At 37.6% G+C, this 24,406-nt stretch overlaps 1 protein-coding gene across 2 annotated transcripts in view; it reads left to right on the forward strand.

Annotated features, from left to right (window-relative positions):
* Positions 1-24,406, forward strand: part of pdgfd (platelet derived growth factor d) — an 88,610-nt gene that overhangs the window by 44,561 nt on the left and 19,643 nt on the right. The window contains exons 1-5 of one of the 2 annotated variants that reach the window (XM_021314734.2): positions 2,132-2,408; positions 3,065-3,254; positions 7,204-7,381; positions 18,478-18,522; positions 22,499-22,706. In XM_021314734.2, coding sequence (XP_021170409.2) covers positions 2,405-2,408; positions 3,065-3,254; positions 7,204-7,381; positions 18,478-18,522; positions 22,499-22,706 — 625 coding nt within the window. In that variant the 5' untranslated portion in view covers positions 2,132-2,404. Of the gene's footprint in view, positions 1-2,131; positions 2,409-3,064; positions 3,255-7,203; positions 7,382-18,477; positions 18,523-22,498; positions 22,707-24,406 lie in introns of those variants that run through there. The other variant, XM_012859317.3, reaches the window with a different exon arrangement.

The following is a 24,406-nucleotide window of genomic DNA, read 5'->3' on the forward strand; positions in this document are numbered from 1 at the left end:
GTTGTCCCTTTAAATTCTTCGAACCCTATACCCAAATAGTGAAGTACCACTTATAAGCACAGTCGTTTCTCTGCTCTGACAATAAGCACAAATATATTTTAGAATAATTATTTAATTTACATTTGAATTTGAAAAAGTGTCACTGATGTTGCTGCATGAATTATATCAACTTCAATGACATGACTGTGGAGCGGTATCCAAGAGGGGCTTATTGCCATATTGACAACATGCACAGATTCTCTAGTGTAGTGTTTAAACTCGCCTTTCATGGATTCTGTCTGAGCCTACTGGATATTATCAGTGCATTTAATTGTGATACTATTAACAATGCTGGTTGCTGTTAATCCACATCTTCTTCACTCTTCTCTTACTTTTTTGTCCTCATATCACTCTTGGATGGGCTTTAAATCTTGGTCACTGTAATCTACCATAGGGGTGAGCATCAAGGGCAGTGAAAGTGCCCAACTGGCTAAATAGAATATTAGCATACAAAGAGAGTGCAAGGTACTTTTACCAAACATTTTGTGATCTATCAAATATCGCATCCAAGCAGGCCGTAATGATTTTGGTAGTACGAACACAAACATTGTGATTTTGATTTCAGTTCTGTACTGCAGTTCAGATTGCAATTCAGTATCTAGCCTTATGAATGATTTGAACAATACCAACCAAACAATCACACATGGACCATTAAAATAACTGTTCTGTTTGCAAGAATCAAAATGATTATTTTAAGCCATGATGGGTTCCCTTTAGACATTACTAAGTAAAATGATCTGATACATAAGCACTTTCAGGAAGGAGGGGAGCCTGACATTGGAATGTCTGATCAACAGAGTGGAAAAATTGCTTTGCAAACAATTTCATCTTCCTCAGGCATGTTCAGGTACATTGACAAATTCACAAAAGCACAAACTATCCAAACTACAATATGACATGTTTTTTTTCTGGTGTCAAATTCACCTTTAGGTGGAATTGTCTTTGAGGAGGAGAATCAGAAGATGACCAGAATTGCTATGATGAGAAGAGAAACACAGTGAGGGAGGAAATTGAGCGGTGGGGCAGGAGCAAAAATTAGGTGAAGTTTGCAGTAAAGAGGTAGATGAGAGGGCTGGAGCTTCATCATCATCTCTCAGGGGTGCATACTGCGGCACCTTGATTATGGATTCAGCTCTCTTGCAGGAAAAAAAACCACACAGCACTCAGAAAATATCGCCCTGTCAGCCCAGTTCAGCACAAATCCTGACCTTCTGACGGTGTTTGTGTCTGTGTTTTTGTAGCTGTGTGCCAGACCTTTTGTGTAATTATAAGAAAGTCAACATCAATATTTTTTGGACATTTGATTTTTGAGTAATATCAACAATAAAGGATGTGTGTATATAGATACAAGGCAAGACAGGTTTATTTATAAAGCACTTCTCAGTAACAAGACAATTGAAAGGGGACTAATAACCACCTTCCTAAAAATCCCTTTTTATTTTTTTTTATCTTATTCTTTTTAATACACACAGTATTCAAGCAGCTGTATACAGCAGTATTTTGAATACTTATTATTATGACTTATTTTCAGTATTTTTTCAGTTCTATCAATCTGTCAGTCCCACCTTTTTAGGATTTCCCTTGTTCATCCATTTAGTTTCCACAAAACAGGACTTGATTGTCAGTGTTTAAATCTTAATTTGTGATGATATATGTGTCCCTGCTTCAACACACCTGAGTCAAATAATCTGGTCATTAGCAGGACTCTAGAGAACTTGACTGCATGCTGAGGAGGTAATTCAGCCATTTGATTCAGGTGTGTTGTACCAGAAATGCATCTAAAAGTACCAGGACACCGGACCTCAAGGACCACAATTGAAGACACCTGCTCTGAAGGGGTGAAAGTGGCATTGTCTTTACAAGTATCTCAACCTCTCAATCAGCTGGTCCAAAGTGGTCTCCTAAAACAATCCAAAACAAGGAAAAAGACAGTGCAACAATGCACTAGCAACAGTGCAGTGTTGCTAGTGGTCTTCAGGGGAGCTAAACCTGGAAGTTACAGGTCCAGTGCCCCTAGTGGCTAAAAGTTATAGGGTTCCGCTCTGGGTTAGAAATTCCTATTTTGTAGTTGGAGGAATACACAGAAAAGACCCTAGACACTGGACCTCTCTCTGGGAAAGTTTCTCATTAACACCAACCTCAAAACCTTATAAAACTTAGTGATAGCTGCAGTAAAAAAAAATAGACATGTGCATGTTGTATCTAATTAAATCTTCCATACACACCCAGTGCTATACAGTTTCCAGTAGTAAATTTACTACTATACTTGACACTGTTATTTGTTTGCATTGATAATAGTCATCAGCGTGGTAAATGAAAACATAATTTAGTAAATCCCGCTGGTTTTCGAGTTTGGATCTAGAGCATGGGTAAGTTGGGTTAATTGTCATATTCAGAACGAGGTTCCAACTTAAGAGGTAAATAACACCAGTTGCCACCACTTGTTCTTGATTTGTTGTGATTTGCCTCTGTTACCTCTGGAAGCTTTAAAAATGTTCTCCACTGCAATTGTTTTTTGATAAGTTTCTGTTAAAAGCAATGATCACTATGCTTGACAAACTCAACTTTGTAGCTGTGGGTGCTTATTAGCACTGCATCACAGTTAATGCTTTGTCTTTGCTTTGCAAATAACCAATAACAAATGTTTCTTTCAGCCTAATGAATTCTTGTACCCAGGTTGGAGAATCAAGGGTCTAAGACATACCTACATATTAACCAAGTTAATAAATGTAAAGGGTACAAATAATATACAGTATTTATCTGTGAGTAGGTGATGACAAAATGAATGTGGGATGTAGGTCTGAAATCACTTAAATCTCTGACCCATGTACTCTCATATGAATTATCATAATCACTTAATCTCTTTTAGCATGTTTCAGTTTTTTTCTTGATCTTGCCCACATCCAATGTTTGTCGCTGTTTGTGTGACTATATGCTTTGATTGTGAATGTGTCTGTAAAGTGCATGAACTTACACATTAGTTGTAACCACTAACAGACAGCAATCGCCCCTTCCCCCACCACAGACTTGTACCACAAGGACGAAAACATCTCGGTGACGCCAGCGGGAGGTGTCATCTTCAGCCCAAACTACCCCAAAGCTTATCCCCGCAACCTGTGTCTGTCATGGAAACTGCTGTCCCCTCCTGGGACCCTCATCCACCTTGAGTTTGATGAACAGTTCAACCTGGAGGAGCCTGTGAATGGAAAGTGCAGGTAAAACACAAGATTAAGGAAGATGGAGTGAACAGACGGAGGAGGTGGGGATGGAATTCAGATTACATGATTAGGGTAGATAATATGGGAAGACAAAGAGGAAGACATAAAGTACGCTTAGAGAGACAAAAAAGGAGAGAAAGACAAAGGAAGATTGAGATACCGAGGGCAAACAGGAGGGATCACTGATGCATCACAATCATGTATAATGGAGAAAAGTTGGCTAAAAGAAGAAAGTGATTAAAAAGTTTGCGACTGAGTAGTGGAGGGAATGACTTAAAGCAGCATATCAAGGACAAGTAAAATTTACTCTGCAAAACTGTCAATCTAAAAAATAAAACACTGACATGTTAGAATTATTTGCCAGCGTGAATAAAATACCACCCCAAGAAAAGATTTTACTGATAAGATGTGACAAATGTTGAAAGGAGAAGTTTTCCTTCTTTGCAAAACCTTAAGAAGTTTGTCCTTGAGGGTTGAAGAAAGTAAGAAAAGAAAATCTGTAATCCTGAAATGTCCTGAAAAGTATGTTGCTTGATGTTTTTGATTTAACATTAGTAACATCTACTGCATATATAGAAGCATGTGTGTGCTTCTCTTTGAAATTTTGAGTAAACCTTAGTTCTTTTTTATAATTTTGTGTTTCAGCAAGATGACTATACGACCTAGACTGAGTGTCCCAATGTATGAATTCCTAATATTTAATTGAAACAACGGACTAATACAGACAGAAGATTTTATTATTGGCCAATAATTTCGCCTCTAACTTTTTCCCACTACAAAACAGATTGAAGAATGAATTAAGTGTGTTTTGAAGAAAAAAAAAGAAGAAAAAGCTAATTAAATGTAACAGATCTAAGATGTACTGTTATTCTTTTTAGAAAGGGGAGACTTTTGTTCTTTTAGACCTTCCAAGCAATTCAGCAATTCACTTTTTTAGCCTTTATATCCTCATTTATTTTCATGGTTAGCATATCGACTGTACCCTGTGATGTGAGAGTCAACTTTTTTGGTGCTTGCTGTTTCCTAGACAGTTGAACATTTTACCCTCTCAGCAAACCTGCAAGGGAATTACCTTATACAAGAAAGACGGTTTTGCACCTTTGAACAATGTTTAATTCTGTACTAAAAATTTAAAACTACCTTTTGCCAGTTTCAGAATGAGCAGAAGAACTTTTGTCCACATGTGAAGGATTATGTTTCTTTAATTTTGCATTTTCATTACCATACATTTAAATGATCAAACAGCCACAATGCTAAAACATATACAGAATGTAATTTGTGTCCTAGTGATGGAAATGTAAATTAAGTTATTGTCTATCTGAGATGCTATCTCTAGTTGTGTTTTTCTTTTTTTGCTGATGGGGGTTGTAGCACTAGTGGTTATGTTTTGTCAAAGTAGGCTGACAGGAAAGGGGGTTTTGAGAGAGGGGGCCGGAATCAAACCTAGATCAGCCCTGTCAAGGAATAAGGCCTCAGTACATGGGTCGTGCTCATTACCCCTGTGCCATCGGAGCACTCCCATTTGACACAGGACAAAGTTATTTTTTTACAGTGAGCATAGGAAGTTCAACTGTTGTTTTGGGAAAACCTGCAATTACAGTCCAACTGTTTAGCTCTTTTTTGTTTGTTTTTTTATATACTTCTAAACAAAGTGCTAAAACTAGTGGTAAGTAGGTTTTTAAAAAGCCAAATCTTTTGGTTGCTTAATGCTAATTAAATGAAGTCAAATTAAGTTAAATTACAATTTTGTTTGTTTAAAATTTACAGCAAGATATTATCTGTCCTCATCAGTAATTAAAGTAATGCAATAATAAAACTCTGTTCCTTTTATCCATGATAAGGTATCACATTACGACAACCTGCCTAATAGTGTTGGGTCCCATTTTGCTGCCCAAAACAGCCTTGACCTGTAGAGGCTTGGATTCAACTTGACCCCTGAAGGTGTGCTGTGGTATCTGGCTCTAAGATGTTACCAGCAAATCCTTTAAGTCCTGGAAGTTGTGTGTTAGCACCTTCATGGATCTGCCCTTTGCAGCACATCCCATAGATGCCTGATTTATTTAAGATCTGTCAAGACTTGAGACCAGTTTAACTCCTCATATTTGTTGTGCTCATTCAATTAATTTTAGTCAGTTTAATTCTACTTCTATAGTACCCATTCACAACACGTCTTCTGAAGGAACTTTACAAAGTCACATTTAATCAAATCTTATAGAGAGATTGGTCATAAAAAGTTTCTTGTCTTTGACAAGTGGCATTCACTCCTGAAAGAGCGTGTAGCCACAGTGGACAGTTGTTTGCATTGTCACTGGATTTGCAGCAATCCCTCATACAGAGTATGCATATAGTGATGGTGGAAAGGAAAACTTCCCTTTGACAGGAAGAAACCTCCAACAGAACCAGGCTCAGTGTGAACGGCCGTCTACCACAACCGACAAGGGGTTTGAGAAGACAGAAGAGAGACACAGAAAAGCACAGAAGAACACATTGATCCAGGGTTCCTTTCTTTGTCAAAGAGGGAAATGGTAGATGATCAAAACCACAAACCAATTTTTCAGCGCCACTCCCGGGCAGAATATTTCTAATTTTGGCAATATTCCGGAGGTCAAACAAGGAAACCCTAGAAACTTGTTTAATATGGGATTTAAATGACATGTCCTGGTGAAAAATAACACTAAGGTTTTAATTTTATAATCACAGGCCATCAATTTAATGCCATGCAGATTAAGTGATTGGCTGAGAAGTTTATTTTTAAAGACTCAGGTCCAATGATGACATCTTCTGTGTTGTCAGAATTAAAAAGCAGAAAATTTAAAGTCATCCAGGTTTTGTTGTCATCAAGACATGCCTGTAGTGTAAGTAATTGATTGGATTCATCAGGATTTATGGATAAATTTAGCTGAGTGTTATCAGCATAACAGTGTAAATTAATCCCATGCCATCTGATAATTTTGCCAATCAGAAGCATATATATAGTAAAGAGAATTGGCCCAAGGACTGAACCCTGCGATACTCTACAAGTAACGCTGGAGTTTGACAGATTACAATTTGTAATAATAAATCTTCAAACAGATATGATTTAAACCAGCCTAATGCCTTTCCCTTAATACCCACAGCACGTTCAAGTATTTCTAGGAGAATAATGTGATCAACTGAATCAAATGCACTGAGATCTAATAGGACATCAAGAGAAGGTTTCTTCTCTTGATCAATGTGACTGGGTTTGCAACAGTGCTTAGGTAGGTGGTACGTGTCAAAGTAATGTCCACATGATACGGATGACATAGGGTTCCCTGGCATAACATTGCCCAAAGCCTCTCACTGCCTGTTGCTTTCTTCAAATAGTAAATCTTGGTGCCATTTGTTCTCCAGGTAGGTAATGCACAATCCGCTAGCCATCCACATGATGTGAAAGAAACAGTAAATCATCATGCCAAGCCACCTTCTTCCACTGCTCCAGGCTTCAGCTCTGAAACGCATGTGCCTAGACTGTGATGCATTGTGTGTAATGAGGCTTTTCTAGCAGAGCCAACTTCCTTTAGGAATTTGAGCCCACTGCACAAGTTTTTTGAGTTTTGGAGATTCATCAGTCATCTAAGGTATCATCATTTTGTCCTTGTCATGCTTGCTAAGATGTTCATGCTTGCCCATTTTCTGTCCTTCAAAAACCAAAACAAAAAATGTCAAGGACAAACTGTTATTGTGCAACCTAAGGTATACCACCAACTAATAGTTCATGATGAAGCAGTTATCCGTGATGAATAAGATACCCGTCACTGTCATAATGTTATGCCAGACAGGTATTAATATATCTATAGATTCATCACCTTTCTTTCGACTGACTATCACATCTTGTGCCAATTTTTGAAAATATTTTTATTTTTTCCCCCATTTGCTGCCATGTGTTGATCTGTTTCTTTATGTTTGTCTTTCTCTGTCATTTCAGTTATGACTTTGTTGAGGTGGAGGAAATATCCCAGACCAGCACTATAAAGTGGGGTCGTTGGTGTGGACCAAGGGCACCCTCAAGTTTGACCTCTAAATCTAACACCCTCAGAATCACCTTCAAGTCGGACGATTACTTTGTTGCAAAGCCGGGATTCAAAATCAACTACTCCCTGCTGGTAAGGAAGGCTCACATGTTGCAACTGCAGTTATTACAGAGACATATTTTTGATTTAAAGGGACAGTGTATAACTAATTTGGCTTTTACATAGCAAAACTCAAGTATTACTTACATGAATACGTATTCTGGCAAAATCTAATAACATCACATAACTTAGAATTAGTTGTTGATAAATACATAGGTGCTGATACACCCACTCGGGGGCGCCATTTTGCATCGCTATTTCTGATTTCATAAGCTGAAAGGAGACAAACTTTTTAGCCATATGCGTTTTCCCTATCCGTCTTCTATATGAGGACTTGTTATTGGTGGAGGAGGAGAAGAAACAAGCCAAGATGAGCGTAGATCATTCTATTTACCATTTTCTGTTGAAATGGAGGACCATCCATACTCTTTGCCCAGCGAAAGGGAAGAGAAAGTAACCAAGAAAAGAAAAAGAAGGAATTACCGGGAGAAAACGAGAGTCTATACCGGCGTTGCTATTATTACCAGGTGGAGACAATTCATGAGAGAGTGCAGACTCAAAACTCATGTGGAGGTTGAAGAGTTTCTGCTGGACAGCAGGTAAGTTAATTCAATATGACAGGGATGTTGAATTTTTTTGGCGTTATGATAGAAACAGCAGTGCAGTGCTATTCTGTCCTCCCGACAGGGACGGCTCATTTGTTTGTCTCCCTCTCCTTTTAGTGTGTACAGTATGAGAAGGGATAACAGCCGGACTGTTCACTGTCTTTAGTGCAGCAGCAACCCGGGTCTCTTTACTCATGTTTATAGTTGCTTGTTTAGAGCCCGAATAAGCGCCCAAAAAAATGCAACTCACAGAATTTACAAGCAACTTTGGAAAGAAAACAAGCAGACTTGACAACAATACCGTTTCACACGATAACCATATCTATTAGCAGTAACTAATACATGGAGGACATGTTTACATTGCCACATTTATGATACTCTGTTGCTTCCGTAGTAGTTATTATGCACTTAATGGCGAGGTTTAATTTGAAAATATTACACACTGGGGCTTTAACATGTAGGTCTGTGGAGTAGGAGTGTGAGTGCAATTATACAGTTTAACAAAGCTTCTTAAAAAATTAACAAAAAGTTAAAACAAGTTACTTTGAGAAATGGTGCAGCAGTGGTCTTACCAAAGTTTTCAGTAAAATTCCAGGCTTTAACACAGCCTTTCTCATCTGTCTATTTGACTGAAGAGGAGGAATGGAGCTATACTATAAGACAGGATGTTAGGAGGATGCAGAACTGTTCTCTTAGAGACTGTCAAATGAATGGATAAGGATATTTGCTTTGTCATTTTGTCAGGAAGAACAAAAGATGTTACTCTGCTCTATAATCGACTGGCTAAAGGAGTAGAGCGAGCAGCAAAAAAGTCAGAAAGGCTTTAAAAAAGGTTCCTCAAATAAGAAAAAAAGGAAGAGATGAAGAGCTTTTGGCATTGCCTGTTATCTGAGAAAAAAAGTCATGAGATGGAATAAAACCAAGACAAACTGAAAAAGAAAGAGACAGCATGTGTATTTATTTATTTATGAGCCTTCGTTTTATGGTGTCAGTTTTGTACTTCACTAAGAGAGTTCATACTAAAAACCATTTACTGTTGCTCTCGTAACAAGTTCTCCTTTTAAGAAACATATGTAAAATAAATGTTTAACTAAACCCATTATACAGAATTCCTACTTAAAAGTAAAACATCTGTAAACAAAATTTAGAAAGAAGATACACTAGATTAATCGCTATGTCTTTCAGTGTTAAAGCCACGTTATATGCCTATACCAAATAGACCAAAATCCAGTTGATTATGATAAAAAAGGCTATGTACTCCAAGCATCAATCCAGATAGGGATTTGATAGTCCTTTTTGAACCTAAATAGAACCCCATCAATGGCCGCGATAAGCTGACAAACAGACAAGGCACCATTTACCAGCAGTACCCCAGAATTATTAGAAAGCCAGATGGTTGGCATTGATGCAGCTACTAAAGTCCTGACCAAGTCCTCCCCTGAGCCTCCTTCCACAAAATCGAGCAAAACCTACAGCCCCAAACAAGGACGCAGCATCACAGTAAGAACTTTTTCAATGGCATAAATCAAAGTCGAACGCTAAAACTTTTTCATTGCAATGAACGTAAATTGAAGGCATTAGAATGTTATTTCCCTGATAAGTAAATTGTTTATGACCCCCCCCCCCCCACATACACACACACATGTTGTATTGGTAAATATACACAGAAAAGGCTATATTTACTAACAAATTGAGCAAAAACAACGCTTAAAAGACAAAAACAAACAAACATCAGCAGTACATGATAATCTTTCAGAAAAATACTGGGGTATAAATAAAAAAAGTCAAATAACTTGTGTCAGGGTAAGTGGAGTTTGAACCCGAATTCAGCCGCACACAGAGCTTTGTTTTTAAGAGTTTTATTGAAGCAGAAGGAGTAGTGGAGGATGAGAACCAGAGTCTTGACTGAGCAGGAGCAGAAGAATGTAGATGGCAGGAGCTGGGGGACTGGAGAGCGCTGAAGAGCTGCGGGTGCTGCGGCGAGAACCAGCAGCTCAGCAGATAAGTGACTTGGAGCGCTGGGGTAGCAGGAGAACCAGCAGCACAGTAGATAGAGTTACTTGGAACGCAGGGGCTGCAGTAGGACCAGCAGCGTAGCAGAGACAGTTCTTGGAGGGGCAGGGGTAGCAGGAAGGCGCAGACGAAAGGAACGTCTGACAGGCAGACGTGGGAAAATCTCTGACTGACAGACGTAGGACACACGAGGCAGGACGAGGTTTGGATGAACAATGATGATGATCCGGTGGGGAAGAGCAGACTGAGGGAGGTTTAAGAAGAGGTGGTGGCAGGTGCACTGAATCCAGGCTTAATTAGGAATGACAGGTGGAACTAATGAGGAGGTGGAGTGAAAGCTGGGCTGCATGAGAGGTGGAAATATCTGGAAAGTTCATGGGGAGACAGGCAGGCCAAAACTGTACCATGACAACCTTGAGTATTTCTTCTCAAAAACTGAGAATAAAAAGTTGTCTCCATTTCATTTCAAGGTATACACCTTTTTTGTGTGCTCAGGCAAGGCCTCTTTGATATCATTACTTTCAGTCTTCTTTTCTCCTTTGATACAGATGAGTGTTGTTGACAGTGCAGCCTGTTAATGTTTAGTTATGTGCGCGTTCTCATTGCAAGAATATCAGAATTAGATTTTCCAACCAGTCTGTCCTTAGTCAGGGCTGGTCAATCTAAAAATAAAAAACTGTTTCCGGTTACCAGCTGATTTCTCTGTCCTTTGTATTCATGATATTGCCACAATGCAGATCAACTCAGTCTCAAAACATTACTTTTAGATTAACATTGTACACAGAATATTGGATTGGTGTGAAATTTATGAGTAGATGTAAAGCATGTAATTTTCATATTGGGCTTGGGACTACTGATGAAATTTTGTTCTGGTATATTTACATAAATGATGTGTTGATTAATGCACACTGTCCTAAATAGATAAATTAACTTGATCTTAAATGTACAGTAGTTACTTATTTTCCATCTCCTTCCAAACACCAGCTACTCTAACTTTACCTTGCAGAAGATCAGAACGGCTGCAGCTTGTGGGATTGCGCTGAGTAGTGGCGTTCACCAAACACACAGCTACAGTACATGTTGTAGCTGTGTGTATGTTTTTTGTTTTATATGCAGTTTAAGCGAATGCTGTCATTTTTCTGTCTACACATTTGCAAACTTTAACCACTCAGCAACAACTCTATTGGCTCTGTTTTTTTAGCTTGTTGTTGAGAAAATTGGAATTGTTTTATATTTATCGAATAGCCATAGTTACTAATTTTCCGGATGCTTAGAGATGGATGGAGGCGGACACCTCAATGTAGCAATGTCCCAGGCCTGTCCCAGCTGGCAGTGGGTGAGAAGCAGATTACATGCTGGAAACTACCTGGTGAATCACAGGACTAATGTTGAGAGACGGACAACTGCTCAGGCTCACTTTCTAATCTTCAGTCGCCAATTAAACACATCACTCATGTAGGTATATGGGCTGTGGGTAGGACCACGTGGGGAACACCACCTGGAGAATGCAGACTCTAAAATAGACTCTAGCCAACCACCTGGATAAAACTCACAACCATCTTTCCATGAGTCCTACACCTTTAAGACTGTAATGATGACAGAAAAATGTGAATGCCCCCATTATGAAGTTCTGACTTGAATATATCTACTTACCCTTGCCCTACCACTTTCTAAGCCACAAATAACTTTCTTATCTGTCCCCATCAGAGTCCTAAAGCTTCTTTCCCCTTTCCTCCTCAATTTTTTGTAATTTCACCTCTGGTCAAAGAATCACAACCCTTTGCATTACAAACAGAAACCAATTCTTGAGGCCCTTCTCATTAGATCAGTTTTACCCAATTTTCAAAGAGTTCCTGTGTTTGAGTGTGTTGTATCTTTGCATCTTTAACAGACACGCACACACTCACACACATACTTCCCCTAAAGCTAGACTGGAGCTCTGTGTGTGGCTTAATTTACCAGGTCTAATTTGTTCTCTCCAGACCTGTCGAACAGATAAGGGGAAGAAGAGGAGGCAAACAAGTAGGAAGGAGGAAGAGTTAGAGGGAGAGAATGAGGAGAAGCAGCAGTGGAAAGGGAGAACAGGTGTCTCAGATGCTATCAGGATGTCAGCTAATGACTAAAACAAGCCAAACTCCGAGAGACAAAGCAGGAACCGGAGAGAGAGGCAGTCGTGAGGTACCAAGCTATGTGGAGTGGATCAAAGAAGAGCCATATTATGTTTGAAGTTAAAACAGAAAGAGGAATGGCAGAATGGAGGCAATGATGGAGAACCACAAAAAAAAAATGTCCCTCAAATTTCTACTTGTACCACGTTCTCTGTTGAGTCTTTGACTCAGCTTGTCGTCTAAAACTTTGGGTGTTTAGTTCGGATCACAAAAACATGTACAGTTATGACCTGGAAACTGAAGGAGAACAACCCATCTCTCTTATTAGGGCAACACTGTTTCAAAACTAGAGCCGACAAGCTACAAGCACCCGGTCTGGTCAAGCAGCCAACGGCAGGCTACCTACCTGAGCACATAGCTCGACTAATTAAACAGCTAATACCAACTTGTGAATGGCAAGTCGGTATAAAATGATGCACAACTTCTACTAAATTTATCAGTTGTTTTTTCTACATCTTTCTTACTTTTTATGAATATTAAAATAAAAAGAACTAAATGCTATCAACAATATAACTGTAATAAGCAATATGTTGCAATATTGTATGTTTGCAATTGTGGAAATAACTGTTGCTTTTTTCTTGTAAATAAAAGTAAAATTTCATGTGATATATTCTTGTTTTGCATCTTTGTAAAAATACAGTGACTGTTCTAAACCAGGCACAGTGAGTAGCACTGTTGCCTTGCAGCAAGAAGGTCCTTGGTTCAAGTCCAACCCTTGCCCTGGGCCTTTCTGCATGGAGTCTGCATGTTCTCCCTGTGCATTGTGGGTTCTCTCCGCGTACTCTGGCTTCCTCCCACAGTCCAAAAACATGACTGTTAGGTTAATTGGCCTCTCTAAATTCTCCTTAGATGTGAGTGTGTGCTAGAATGGTTGTTTGTCCTTTTTGCCCTGCGATACACTGTCGACCTGTCCAGGGTGTACCCCACCTCTCCATTGACAGCTGGAGATAGGCACCAGCACCCCTCGCGACCCCACAAGGGATAGACGTGTTAGAAAGTGGATGGATGGATGGATGGCTGTTCTAAACCATAAATTTAAAGCTATCAGAGTGAGAGAATCTCAAGCCCCTCACCTAACCCAAGAGACCAGAGGGAACACTATTGTAACCAAACCTTTTAAAGAAGATCTAAAATGATTCCTGTTGCATGGAAGGTCAGAACATCTGCACCTAAATTAAAACAAGATACAAGTTTTGTAATAATACTTTTCCATAAGCAGTGAGTATGATCCAGCAATAGTCCCAGAGGATAGTTATTTAATATGTGTGAATTGTGTTTTTTATTTAAATTTAAATCTTTGTTTGGAAGGTTGGAGTGGAATGGTATTAAATATCACTGTTATTTTGATCTTGATATATAGACCCAATATAAAATGCAGTAGTTTCAATTGCTTTTTATGATGCCATACATTTTTGCTATTCTGCTCTTTGTAAAATTACACAGCTATTATGTTTTAGTAATTGACTATGTAATATTTAATTATTTGAGTAATCTGATACCTTTTCAAAACTTTTCAGCAGCTTCAACCCATCTTCGGAGTTGTCATCATAAACACCACTGATCAATCTGCATTTGTGGATTGGTATTGAAATTCTACTGAGATGAGCTTAAAATTCAGGTGGCTTTGAGAGTATTGTCAGCCATAGGGAGAACCGTATTCATAAGTTAACTTTGAGCTTACATTAAACGAAAACAAATAATGAAGCAGTTTCACTATGCCATGAAACTCTGCATTGCTTGGAACGGTTGTCTTGTTTTTCCTAATACTTTTGCAATGTTTAGGGGAGACTGCTTTTCTAACATTCATTTGCATGAAACATTTCATATTGCAGCTCACCACACAAGCCTTTATTGTTGTAACACAAGAATCCATGCATAACATTTCTTTAGATGCATCTCTTAGGGAAAGTATTAAAACTGTTAAACTTGTATAAACAGAAGATAATGATGGAGCACAGAAGTATACCATTAAATCTAAAGGAAAGATTCATTGTTGCACGAGAACAAGTATTCTTTAGGTTAACACCCAAGAATAAGCTTCGGCTGGGGCATAGATGAAATAGCAGAGATGTGGCCAGTGTAATATATCCTCTAACTTGAATGTCTTTCCAGCTGCTCATGCGTTGAAAAAGCTGATGGGGAAACACGTTCGCTTTCTTCACTGTCTACCACACACTTGATTCTGTGCTGCTTGAGTGTCCGATTGTACAAAATGGAGTTGAAAGGGGCAGCTCCCTGGTGTCCTTTCCACTAGGCTACTACTGTAAATAAGAATCCATTCCCACACCACCGGTGAATATGCCAGGGTTGCCTGAAATAATAAATTTTTCTTTCAGTGAACCCAAGTATTGAAAGCAAATCTGTCTGTAACGCCCAGCTGAAGTAATAAATCATATAAAACAAAAGCTTGTTAAAATAACACAGACTTTGTGTCAGGTGAAGGAGGCTTCTGTGTTGTGTTTTATGTCTGGAGACAAAGATGTTTAGACATGGATTATTTTTTCCAGGGTTGGGACTATTTAACATTTTTTTTTTCTTTAGGTTACTTTTTTAAAGATAAATACAATAGTTGTTGCTGAAGATTTTCTTTTCTTTTAATCAAAAACAGATTTTGTACCAATCTCCTTCTGGACCTCTGCTCTGTGCCTGACAGTAATTTACTAAGAGTATTGGTAAATGGTGGCATACACACATGTGGCTGTGCTTGAGTGATAGGCATGAATTACCTATTTGTCTTACTGTTTAATCACAGGTGCATGCCTGCATATATGTTGGTATGCATGTTTTGATGACCTTCAGTAGTTATTTTTATCAATTTTGTTTTGTTGCGTTATTTCTGTCTACCCCCGTCTCTTTTTGTCTGTGTCTGTGTTGTTAGATAGCCCTTCCAATTTAAAATAATAAAAATTGCAATGGGAGGAGCATCCTAGACCCCTTTGCACAGCAAAGCTGTCAATGCAACAGTGATGACATCAAATACACAATACTGACTAACAGTTTTTGTAGGAAAGGACAAAAGTAGTATTGGTAAATTTATTTTGAAAAGGTTAAAAAGCAACCACTTTATCCTATATCCCACTTGCTTAGGAAATACAGTCTGATAAATACATGTCAGAATGTTTACAAAAACCAAACCTCATCATGTTACCCAACAATCAGTAATTATTGTTTTTACTATTTTTTACATTAAAGTTGTACAAACATTCAGAAGAGAACAAAGTTGAAATAATCCCACTCGGATCACTTCATAAACAGGACTTCAGTCTGGTTATAGTTATAAAAAAGAAGTGGTAATTATTCATGGTAATTAGAACTTTGTTATTCTTTCACTAAGATATGAATCATGCAGCTTGATTTAGAAAACAATTTAGAAATTATTGTAAGATACAAAATACCTAAAATCATAGCAAATATGAAAACAACACAGTTAAAAAGATGTGAGACCTCACAGCTAGAACTTATAACTGTTTTACCTTCGATCCGATAAAGAATAACTGTTAAACAAACAAGTTCATAATTTAATTTAAAAATATAATTTTAACATTGCTTTTTAATCTTTAAATTTGCATTCAACAAGAACCAATTTAATAGAGGCAAAGTGGAATTTTCTGGATGTTTGATCTAGGAAAGTGATCCAGATGTGGTTCACACTCAGCTTTTGGTCTTTGAAGGGAATTGAACAGGAAGGCTATAAACACCCTCTCATTAAGTTAGTCAGGTTTTCATAAGCTTAACACCTTAACATTTGCCCCAACACACCTAAAAACGTCTGTAAAATGCACACCCAAATGAAATGGCTGTCAATCAAAGGAGAATAAACTGGTGGCCATTTTGGCTTGATGGTGTTAAAAAGTATTATCTGAAAGTAAACCCTTGTACTTCAGGCCTTCCGCGAGCCGTCGGACCTTTAAGAGTTTAAATGTTCTGGCATTGACTAACATCCATTTCCCTCAGACTCCATCATCTGCTGGCCCTACCTTTACATGCATGCCAAATTTCGCTCTGCTTCATCGTTACTTTTAACTATGTTTAAGCCATAAAATTAGAAATGCAAGTCACAAAAGAAAAAAAAAAGAGAGATGCAAGAGACTGCAGCATGAGTAACAGAAGTGCTCACAGTCTTACAGGAAACGCTCTGACCTCAGTGGCAGCTGCTTTGTACGTCCATGTTTATGAGTACATTTCAGACCACATGCAGGGATCATTTAAAACAACCTCTGCACACTGACCGCCTTTTGATGTCAACCCCATTACATTTACAGACAGGCACAAACACACACGCTGGAACAAAGTGAGGGCACTGTGTTCATTCAAGTGCGTGGTGACAGATTTACTGTTCCACATTGATCAATGAGGATATTTAGGACTCTTCAAGGAGACAGATCCAAAAGCCAGTGAGACTTGACGTGTCTGTGAAACGGATGCAATCCCTTACAAGATGTGTGTTGGTGCAAGCGTGTGTTCGAAAAAAGACAAAAAAAAAACAAAAAACAGTGGGTCACATGATTGTGCATAACTACGTACTTTGACTGGAGTTTCATTCAGTTCTCCAACAAGCACACATACAGTGCATATCTACAAAGATGTTCTATGACCAGTCACTTTTGGAGACCTTTTGATGACACACCGGCAGTGTTTCAGGCAGGCAACCTGGATTTCCTGGAAAACATCTGAACCCAGTTTCTTGCAAGTTCTATTTAAGTTCAAGTATGTAAGACGTGGTGGGAGGGGGGGAGTAGAGGTAGGAGGTCACTCTTAAACAATCTGACTTTTCATCCTTTTGCTTTAGATATCTAAACATGATTCACAGTAACTCTACAAGAGCTTCAATGTGGAAACTGAATGGTTAAGACTTAATTGATGTTAAGGCAGAGTGACCTTTAAACTTTAGGGAGAATTGAGATTCTTATTGGCCTGCACGTGCTAATGTTTAGTGAAAAAAGTTGCAAAAGAACCCAGATAAATCTAAATATTTATTTAGACAATTTGAATCTGTATGGTAATAAATTATCAAAGGCAAATCCTATTCTGTTTTAGGTCCGTTAGACAATCTAAAGACAATTTATTCAATTGATTGAACAGTTTTATAGATTAGCAGATCTACAATTTGTTTTCAGACTAAACTGATATTTTTGTCGTAACCTGTAAACCTTTTAGAAGAAGTTGTAACACATTTCCACATGTGATATCCTGCTTTAGTATTACACAAACCAAATATTAATTTATGTGGCAGTAATTCAAATCAGCAATATGTTGTTGCTTTTATCCTACCCAACATTCTTCATAACTTTAATATAGCATTTTTTCATACTTCATATAGCAAGTATTACCTCAGAGGTAATTACGAGTTGCCTCAATAAAGTAAATACAACTAAATGGATTAGTATTTAAAGCAGTTTCTCTCTGTCTTATTTTAAATATATGCCATTTATTTGAGCAAGAAATCTGTAATCAGTATTTTTGATTATATCAGTGAAAAGGTTCACACATAATTGCATTAATGAAAATAAGAAAAAAGCATTAAATATTTTATATTTCACGGAAGATGAATTGTCTTGCCTGCCTCCCCTGACCTCACTTCTCTGCACCTAAGTCTTTATGCTGACAGGCAGGACTAGGACCTGTTAAGTGTGTGGTGTTTTGTTATAAAAAAAAAATGAGTAAGTAAAAGAAAAGACACACTTATTCATTGGAACTGTTTGTTTGTTTGTTTGTTTATTTGGAAGGAAGTAAACTGAATTTGAAAAAGAGATTTCTCAGCAACCCTGACCTCTAAATCCAATATGGCTGACACATCTTTAACTGTGTTAGCACTTTTGTTGATTTGTATCTTTTCAAGTCAGTCACGAGTCATTATACTGACACATATTGAATAGCTTGCTACTCCAGTGGATTCTCTGCGAGATCCAAAGGAAAACATTGTTTTTCTAATAGCAATTACAGTACAGTACAGTAAATCCAATTGTTTTTCCGACTTCCAAACTGGGATGCAGCTAAGTTAGATGTGATGTCAAAATTCACCCCACATCTCTTTAGAGTCGTTTTTTGATTAAAGAGACAATGAGTTTGTCTAAATGAATTTTTTTTCTGACTCTTTTAGAACTTGTAATTGTCTTTATATATTTAATTTGCAAATGATTAACACCACATTTATTTTCAGTACCACTAAAGACAGCCCAAATACCACCAGACTTGCTTGATCCACAGTTTGTGAAACAGCGTTATTTTGTAATACAAACTGAAAACATTAAAAATATTAAAAACAATAAATATGTCTTTTACAAATTATCTTTTTTTTGTTACTTTCATTCAATGTATCCCTGTCTGTTTTATATTTTTCCAGGGTGACACCAACACTGATTGGGAGGCTGTCACTGAACTCATGTCGGTGAGTTGTAACACTAACAAATATACAGTTCCAGGAACTAAACGAAATTGGCTTGTTTTTTTGTCTTTATCATTTTATAGGATTCAATGTGCTTTACATTCTTTTAGAAAAAAAATAAAGTGAGGAATGTATCTTATGTGATTTTTTTTAGCTATTATTTTAGTCATATTGCGATAATTAAAAAGTGAATTTTCATATGCTTTTGTATTTCACACAGTAATACACAACATATACAACTCACCTGCCTTCCAACTCTGCCGCTTCACGCTGAGCCATTAGCAAGAGAGAAAAAAACACTACACTTGTATTTATGACATTCTGTGGCTAACACACACCCACACGTTGTACATGCTCCATGAACCATATTTATTATGTATGAAGGTTGAAACGTAGACTCACACTCATCCTAACTCATCCAACAAGTTCTGTTGAATATTTTATGTTGAAACTTTATTTGCATTGTTTCATTTGTATCCAAAATGCTTTTTGCTTGTGCTGATAGTATAGCATGTCCTCTTCCACTTTACATCCAAAGATACCGATTAAATAACTGCAATAATGAAGTCATGCTAAAATGTTGCTACCAGCTCATTTAGTTTTGGGGTTTTGTATCAAAACATAAATGTATAACTGTCTCTATTAAGTTTTAAAAGCACATGAATAAAGCTTCAGATCAAAAACAAGTAATGTATTTTCATACAGTTTCATGTGTTAATAAAAAAAAAAATTAAATCAATGCCCTGACAGGGTATAAAAGTCTACACCTTGCAAATGAATTGCTTGTAGAACCCCATTCAACAACTTCAGCTTGAAGTAATTATCTTTTTTCTGACCTTTTCACTGCCTCACCTCCTTGAAGAGATTGTTTTTTAAGTTTGAGAAAGCTACTACTTCTCTAAGATGATGGCAATGTATTTCCTGCTTAGCATTCTGTTAACACCACACTTGAATTTTCCAGATCAGCAAGCTGCCAAAATTTCTGCTTTTATGGAGGTGGCGACACTTGTTGATGTTTATTACACCTGATTTATTGGACTGGCAGCACATAGCTGTTACTTTCGCTTTTTATTATTGTGGAAACTGTAACCATTGACTTAGGTGTTCAAGCATAAAGTTTCTTAGATAAATTAAGACATAGTAACAAGGTTGAGTTGCAACTTGGATTTTCACCTGCTTTTAAGACCCAGTGAAGCTCAAATTATATATTTTTTTACTCTCTCATGATCTATAAAACCCTAAATTGCAATGTATATATATATATATATATATATATATATATATATATATATATATATATATATATATATATATATATATAGCAGAATATGTCTCCTCTTAGGTTCATCTGTATAGCTGCTGCCAACGACAGAGCAGATATAAAATATGATCCATCCATCACAGTGATTGATAATTTTCAATTGATTACACAAAAGGTGGACATTTCTCAGGTGTTAGCCTCCCATCCATACAGTAATATATTTTGATAAAGTGCCTTTTTAAATTCCCTTTATCATATTATATTGAGTTAGGCTAATCTATTTCACATTTTATAGAAAGATGGGGAAGGCATAAGGTCCTATGATTGATTCATGCCCACAAGGACACCTAATTTAAGCTTTAACTGTAAATATTAACAAATGTTAAGTCCCAGTGGAGTACTTCTGTTTTATTGTTAGCTTTAATCAGTCTGACATTCCCCCATAACCTTTATAAATCATCTCCTTACTTACCTTGGGCCTTTGAAACATGACTGCTAATACTCCTGCATTGCATGATAGTTTTAATGCCTTCTCTGAGTATGCATTTGCTAATACTTTTGCAAAAGACATACCTTTTACTGAAAAACTGTCTACTTATTTTAGTTTTTATAGTATACCTCCAATTATTTGTAACATCTAAAAAGGAAGTATTACTTTTTTCAATGCATCGTTGCTAGAATATAAAATTATTTCAAATCCACAAGGCCCAATGTTACTGAATCTGTGCAGTTTAATTCAGTTAATTCAGTGTTATATGTGCCACTGCACAATAAATGCAATTTCAGAAGGACTTTACATGACAAAGAGGTCCAGTTCGTAATCAATTATATAGAATCCAGTTTGTTTCTAATTTAATTTCATTGAGATAAATTCATTGCAATAAAGAGGAACCACAAAGTTAAATGCAGGCCCAGTTACACACACTTCAATTCAATCTAAATAATTGTACAATACTGTCAAATTCAGTTAATCTATTTATTAAAGATTATTGGTTCCTAAATGAGGGAGGAGGTAACAAAAGAAAACCTGACTCTAGGTCACTTCACACTAATTCATCCAAACGTCGAGCCATTTTATTGCTTTCCCACGTCCATTCTGTTCTGATATGCTGTAACAAACTATTTCATACCCATGTACTTAAAGATATGGTGAATGATCTTTCAACTTCGAGTTCTGGGGGGATCACTTGCCAATCATTGTGATGCACTTACCTAACATGACAATGTGTGTGCACCAATGCGTGTGCACGTTCCTTGCTAGTTTCTTCTTGCTGTGCATGCATACTTCCAGTGGTTATGTATCCCGTTAGCTTCAGTTTCAGCCGTTCATTGTAGCTCCACAGCTTTCACTGTATACTTTAAAAATGCCTGAGTAGCAAGAAGCCAATAACAGACAAGTCTATGAGAAGAAGAGGAAGGCCTCAGTAGAAATAAATAATACCAAAGTGGATTTGGGAGATTCTTTCATGTGATCGCCCTGAGGAGCGGAGCAGCAGGTAGCAGGGTTTTGAGCCGCAGCTATTTCGGAGAAACCATCCACTCTACCTTTAAACTCTGGCTCATTTAGTTGTAGTTAAGCATTTTTTGGTCACAGTTATGTTTGAATCTCATGTGTCAAAACTTATTTCTTTACTATGTTATTATTTGAGGCTTTGTCCTTCGCTCGGTATCCATCGATTGTGCTTCTCTTCGCTTTTTGCAAGATGACTCTGATGACAGACTATGATGCCTAATCAAAGTCTCACAACTTTATGTGACCAGCTGGTAGATAAAAGTTCTTGGTATCACATGACAACATTTTCCTAATTAAGGCTATGAGTAGAATATAGAAAACTAATTAAAATCATTTGTTGTCAATGTGGGGACAGACCATCCTGCCGCAAATACGAAATTAAAGCTCATTATCAAAGCATTTGTATGAAATATCCTGTGGTTGACACCGATTGGTACACAACGGAAAAAGTTGAGTATGAACAAGAACAACTGCAAGCGTGTAAAATTATCAACATGCAAACCTACCTGCACCTGGAAAAACTCATTAAATAGTTTGGTTGATATGGAATTTATATACATGGCAAAGGTTTAGAAAAAGTTGAACATAACTCATTGAGCTCAACTCAGTAAAAATCGTTTAAGAAGATTATGTGTCTATCTCTACGACTGCTTCATTAAATATTAACACAAATAGCATATTGGGAAGGATGCCATGAATTGTACGTCACTCTGGCTGCTGTATGAAAAGCAAACCAAAGATTATAGTGCAATAAAGATAGTTGTGCAAAACAATTGTTGTGACCATGTATTTAAATGAATGAAGATTTGTGTCATTGAAAGGTCAGCTCATTATATTTGTGTGCTCAGCAGTATTTAAATCACAGCTCGCGTGGTTTTATCAGAACATCTCTCATACTTGAATGTCTACAGTATGCAGAGGTCAGGCATTCATATGGTAAACATTTGAAATAAAGGCATTACTTTTTTCACTCACCTTCACAGTATTGTGAGAGGAGCAAATGGTAGAAATAGTGACTCTCACTGACTCATTTGAAATTACAGTTGACATACAGAGAAACTGCAATAAAACTAATTGTCCTTCAAAATGCATGTTTTGTATAAAGAATTAACCAAAACAGGAAAGGAAAATTGATTGAGAGTAAATCATTTTATCTTTACATTTCCACCTATGATTTTTTTTATTGTATTTATTTATTTTTGCAGGATGTGGGTGCAAACAAGATGCCAGCCACAGAGGTTCCTCAGACACTGGAGGACTTGGACAGAACCATAGCTACCTTTGACACTATAGAACAGCTCCTTAAATCTTTGAGCCCAGATACTTGGAGACAAGACCTGGAAAGCATCTACACTCAAACTTACATATATTACAGATCCAAGTCCTATTACCTGGCAAACAGACAGAATAAAGGTAAGAGCAACAAATCTGCATTCTACAAAATACTTGAGGGGTTAATATTTAAGAGCAATAATTCCAGAAAAGTGCAACATGCAGAGGGATAATTATCTATATCGTTTGAAGCAATCATTTCTCAGCTTCGTTATACAAGACACCTGATGATGCCGTTTACTAATCTGAAAAAATCTCCTGAAAATGTATTCATTTTGCAGGCCAACTGCAAAAATGGCAGTGTGGGATAAAAATGTTTTTGTCAATGCAACGTAGATGCATGTGCAACGCAACAGCTACAAAATCAAAACCCTTAGCCTGATTTTGTGCAGATACCTTTTGTGGAACAAGCCAAAACCAACTAAGACAGTTAAAATGCATGGACAGGACATCCCTGCTTGATCTTCCTTGAAGGAATTTGGCTTTCTTACATAGCTAATGGGGTTGGATCAACTATTTAATCTCTTTCTGCTGTGTCAGACCTGTTTTTGCAGTTTGCTGATTATATTGTGGAGCTGAAGTTTTTTTTTCTTTTTTGCCAACCTTAGCTTGCTGTTGACTTGGGAAGGGAGAGAGTGTAAAAGCAAAACACATCCATGTGCATGCAAGGATGTATGATGTACCATGGCCTTGCAATGTAAAGCTACTGTCACACTATTTGTTATCTTGCTATACATGTTGGTGTATCTAAAAGCACATTTAATATGGGTCTAAACAGCAAGAAATTATGTAGATTTTTGTGAAACAATATGTCATGTCCATGAAGTATGTGTTGGTTTTGATGCACCCTCTTTTGTAATGTGCGTGTGTGTATTGGGATTAAGGGTTTAAAACTCAGTGTCTTCATTTGTACCGGCTTGGGTACATTACTTTTGCTGTAACGTTACTGTCACATTTAGTACAATTAACGGTCCTGTCCTGAAGGTATGGCTGCTAAATATGTTAATGAACATAACCCAATGCCGATACAGAAAGAAATCAGCCGGTCGATATATTGGTCTACCTCTAATTTAAACATTGCTGTGACATTCCAGTAACACTTGGATTGATTCTGTAGCACAGGGTTGTTCTGTATACTGGTACTAATTTGGTACAGGAGTACTGTGGCATTTAAAACAGTGCTATACAGCATTTGGATAGTACCAATACTTGCAGCCCTGCCGACAGAGCCCGCAACATTGCGGGCACATCGCTGAGAGGACGAGGAGCAAGTTGTTGTTTTTTTTTTTTTGTTTTTTTTTGGGGGGGGGGGGGGGATTTCGGGAAGAAAGAGAGAGACAATGTTGCCAACTCAGCAACTTTGTCGCTACTTTTTAGACCCTCTGAAGATTTTTTTCAGAAAAGCCACTAGCAACAAATCTAATGACTTTTTTCTGTGTTGTTGGAGACTTTGACACGTAACAGCAGCGCTCGGTCTGCTGCGAGCCCTCCCACTCCCACATTCCAAACACTGAAGTCAGTGCTTCGTCCTGCCTGCTAGCCTGGCCAACCAGATTTACTTTTGACTCTCTTTGATACGGCTGAAGTTAGCAGTCAGTTCATTGTATAGCAAAGCGAAAGTGAAACTGAGTCTGGCTGGCCAGGCTACCTGGCCGCCGCCTGCAGCCCATCTGCTGAAGGTGCAAAGAGGTCCACCGCGTGTTCATATTTCAAATGAATCACACATGTGCAAAGCTGCTGCCGCTGATCCTGCCCTGATCTACAAAGCATTTTGTTATTTT

Source organism: Fundulus heteroclitus, chromosome 18 (genome assembly GCF_011125445.2).
Source record: "Fundulus heteroclitus isolate FHET01 chromosome 18, MU-UCD_Fhet_4.1, whole genome shotgun sequence".
Taxonomy (NCBI): Eukaryota; Metazoa; Chordata; class Actinopteri; order Cyprinodontiformes; family Fundulidae; genus Fundulus; species Fundulus heteroclitus.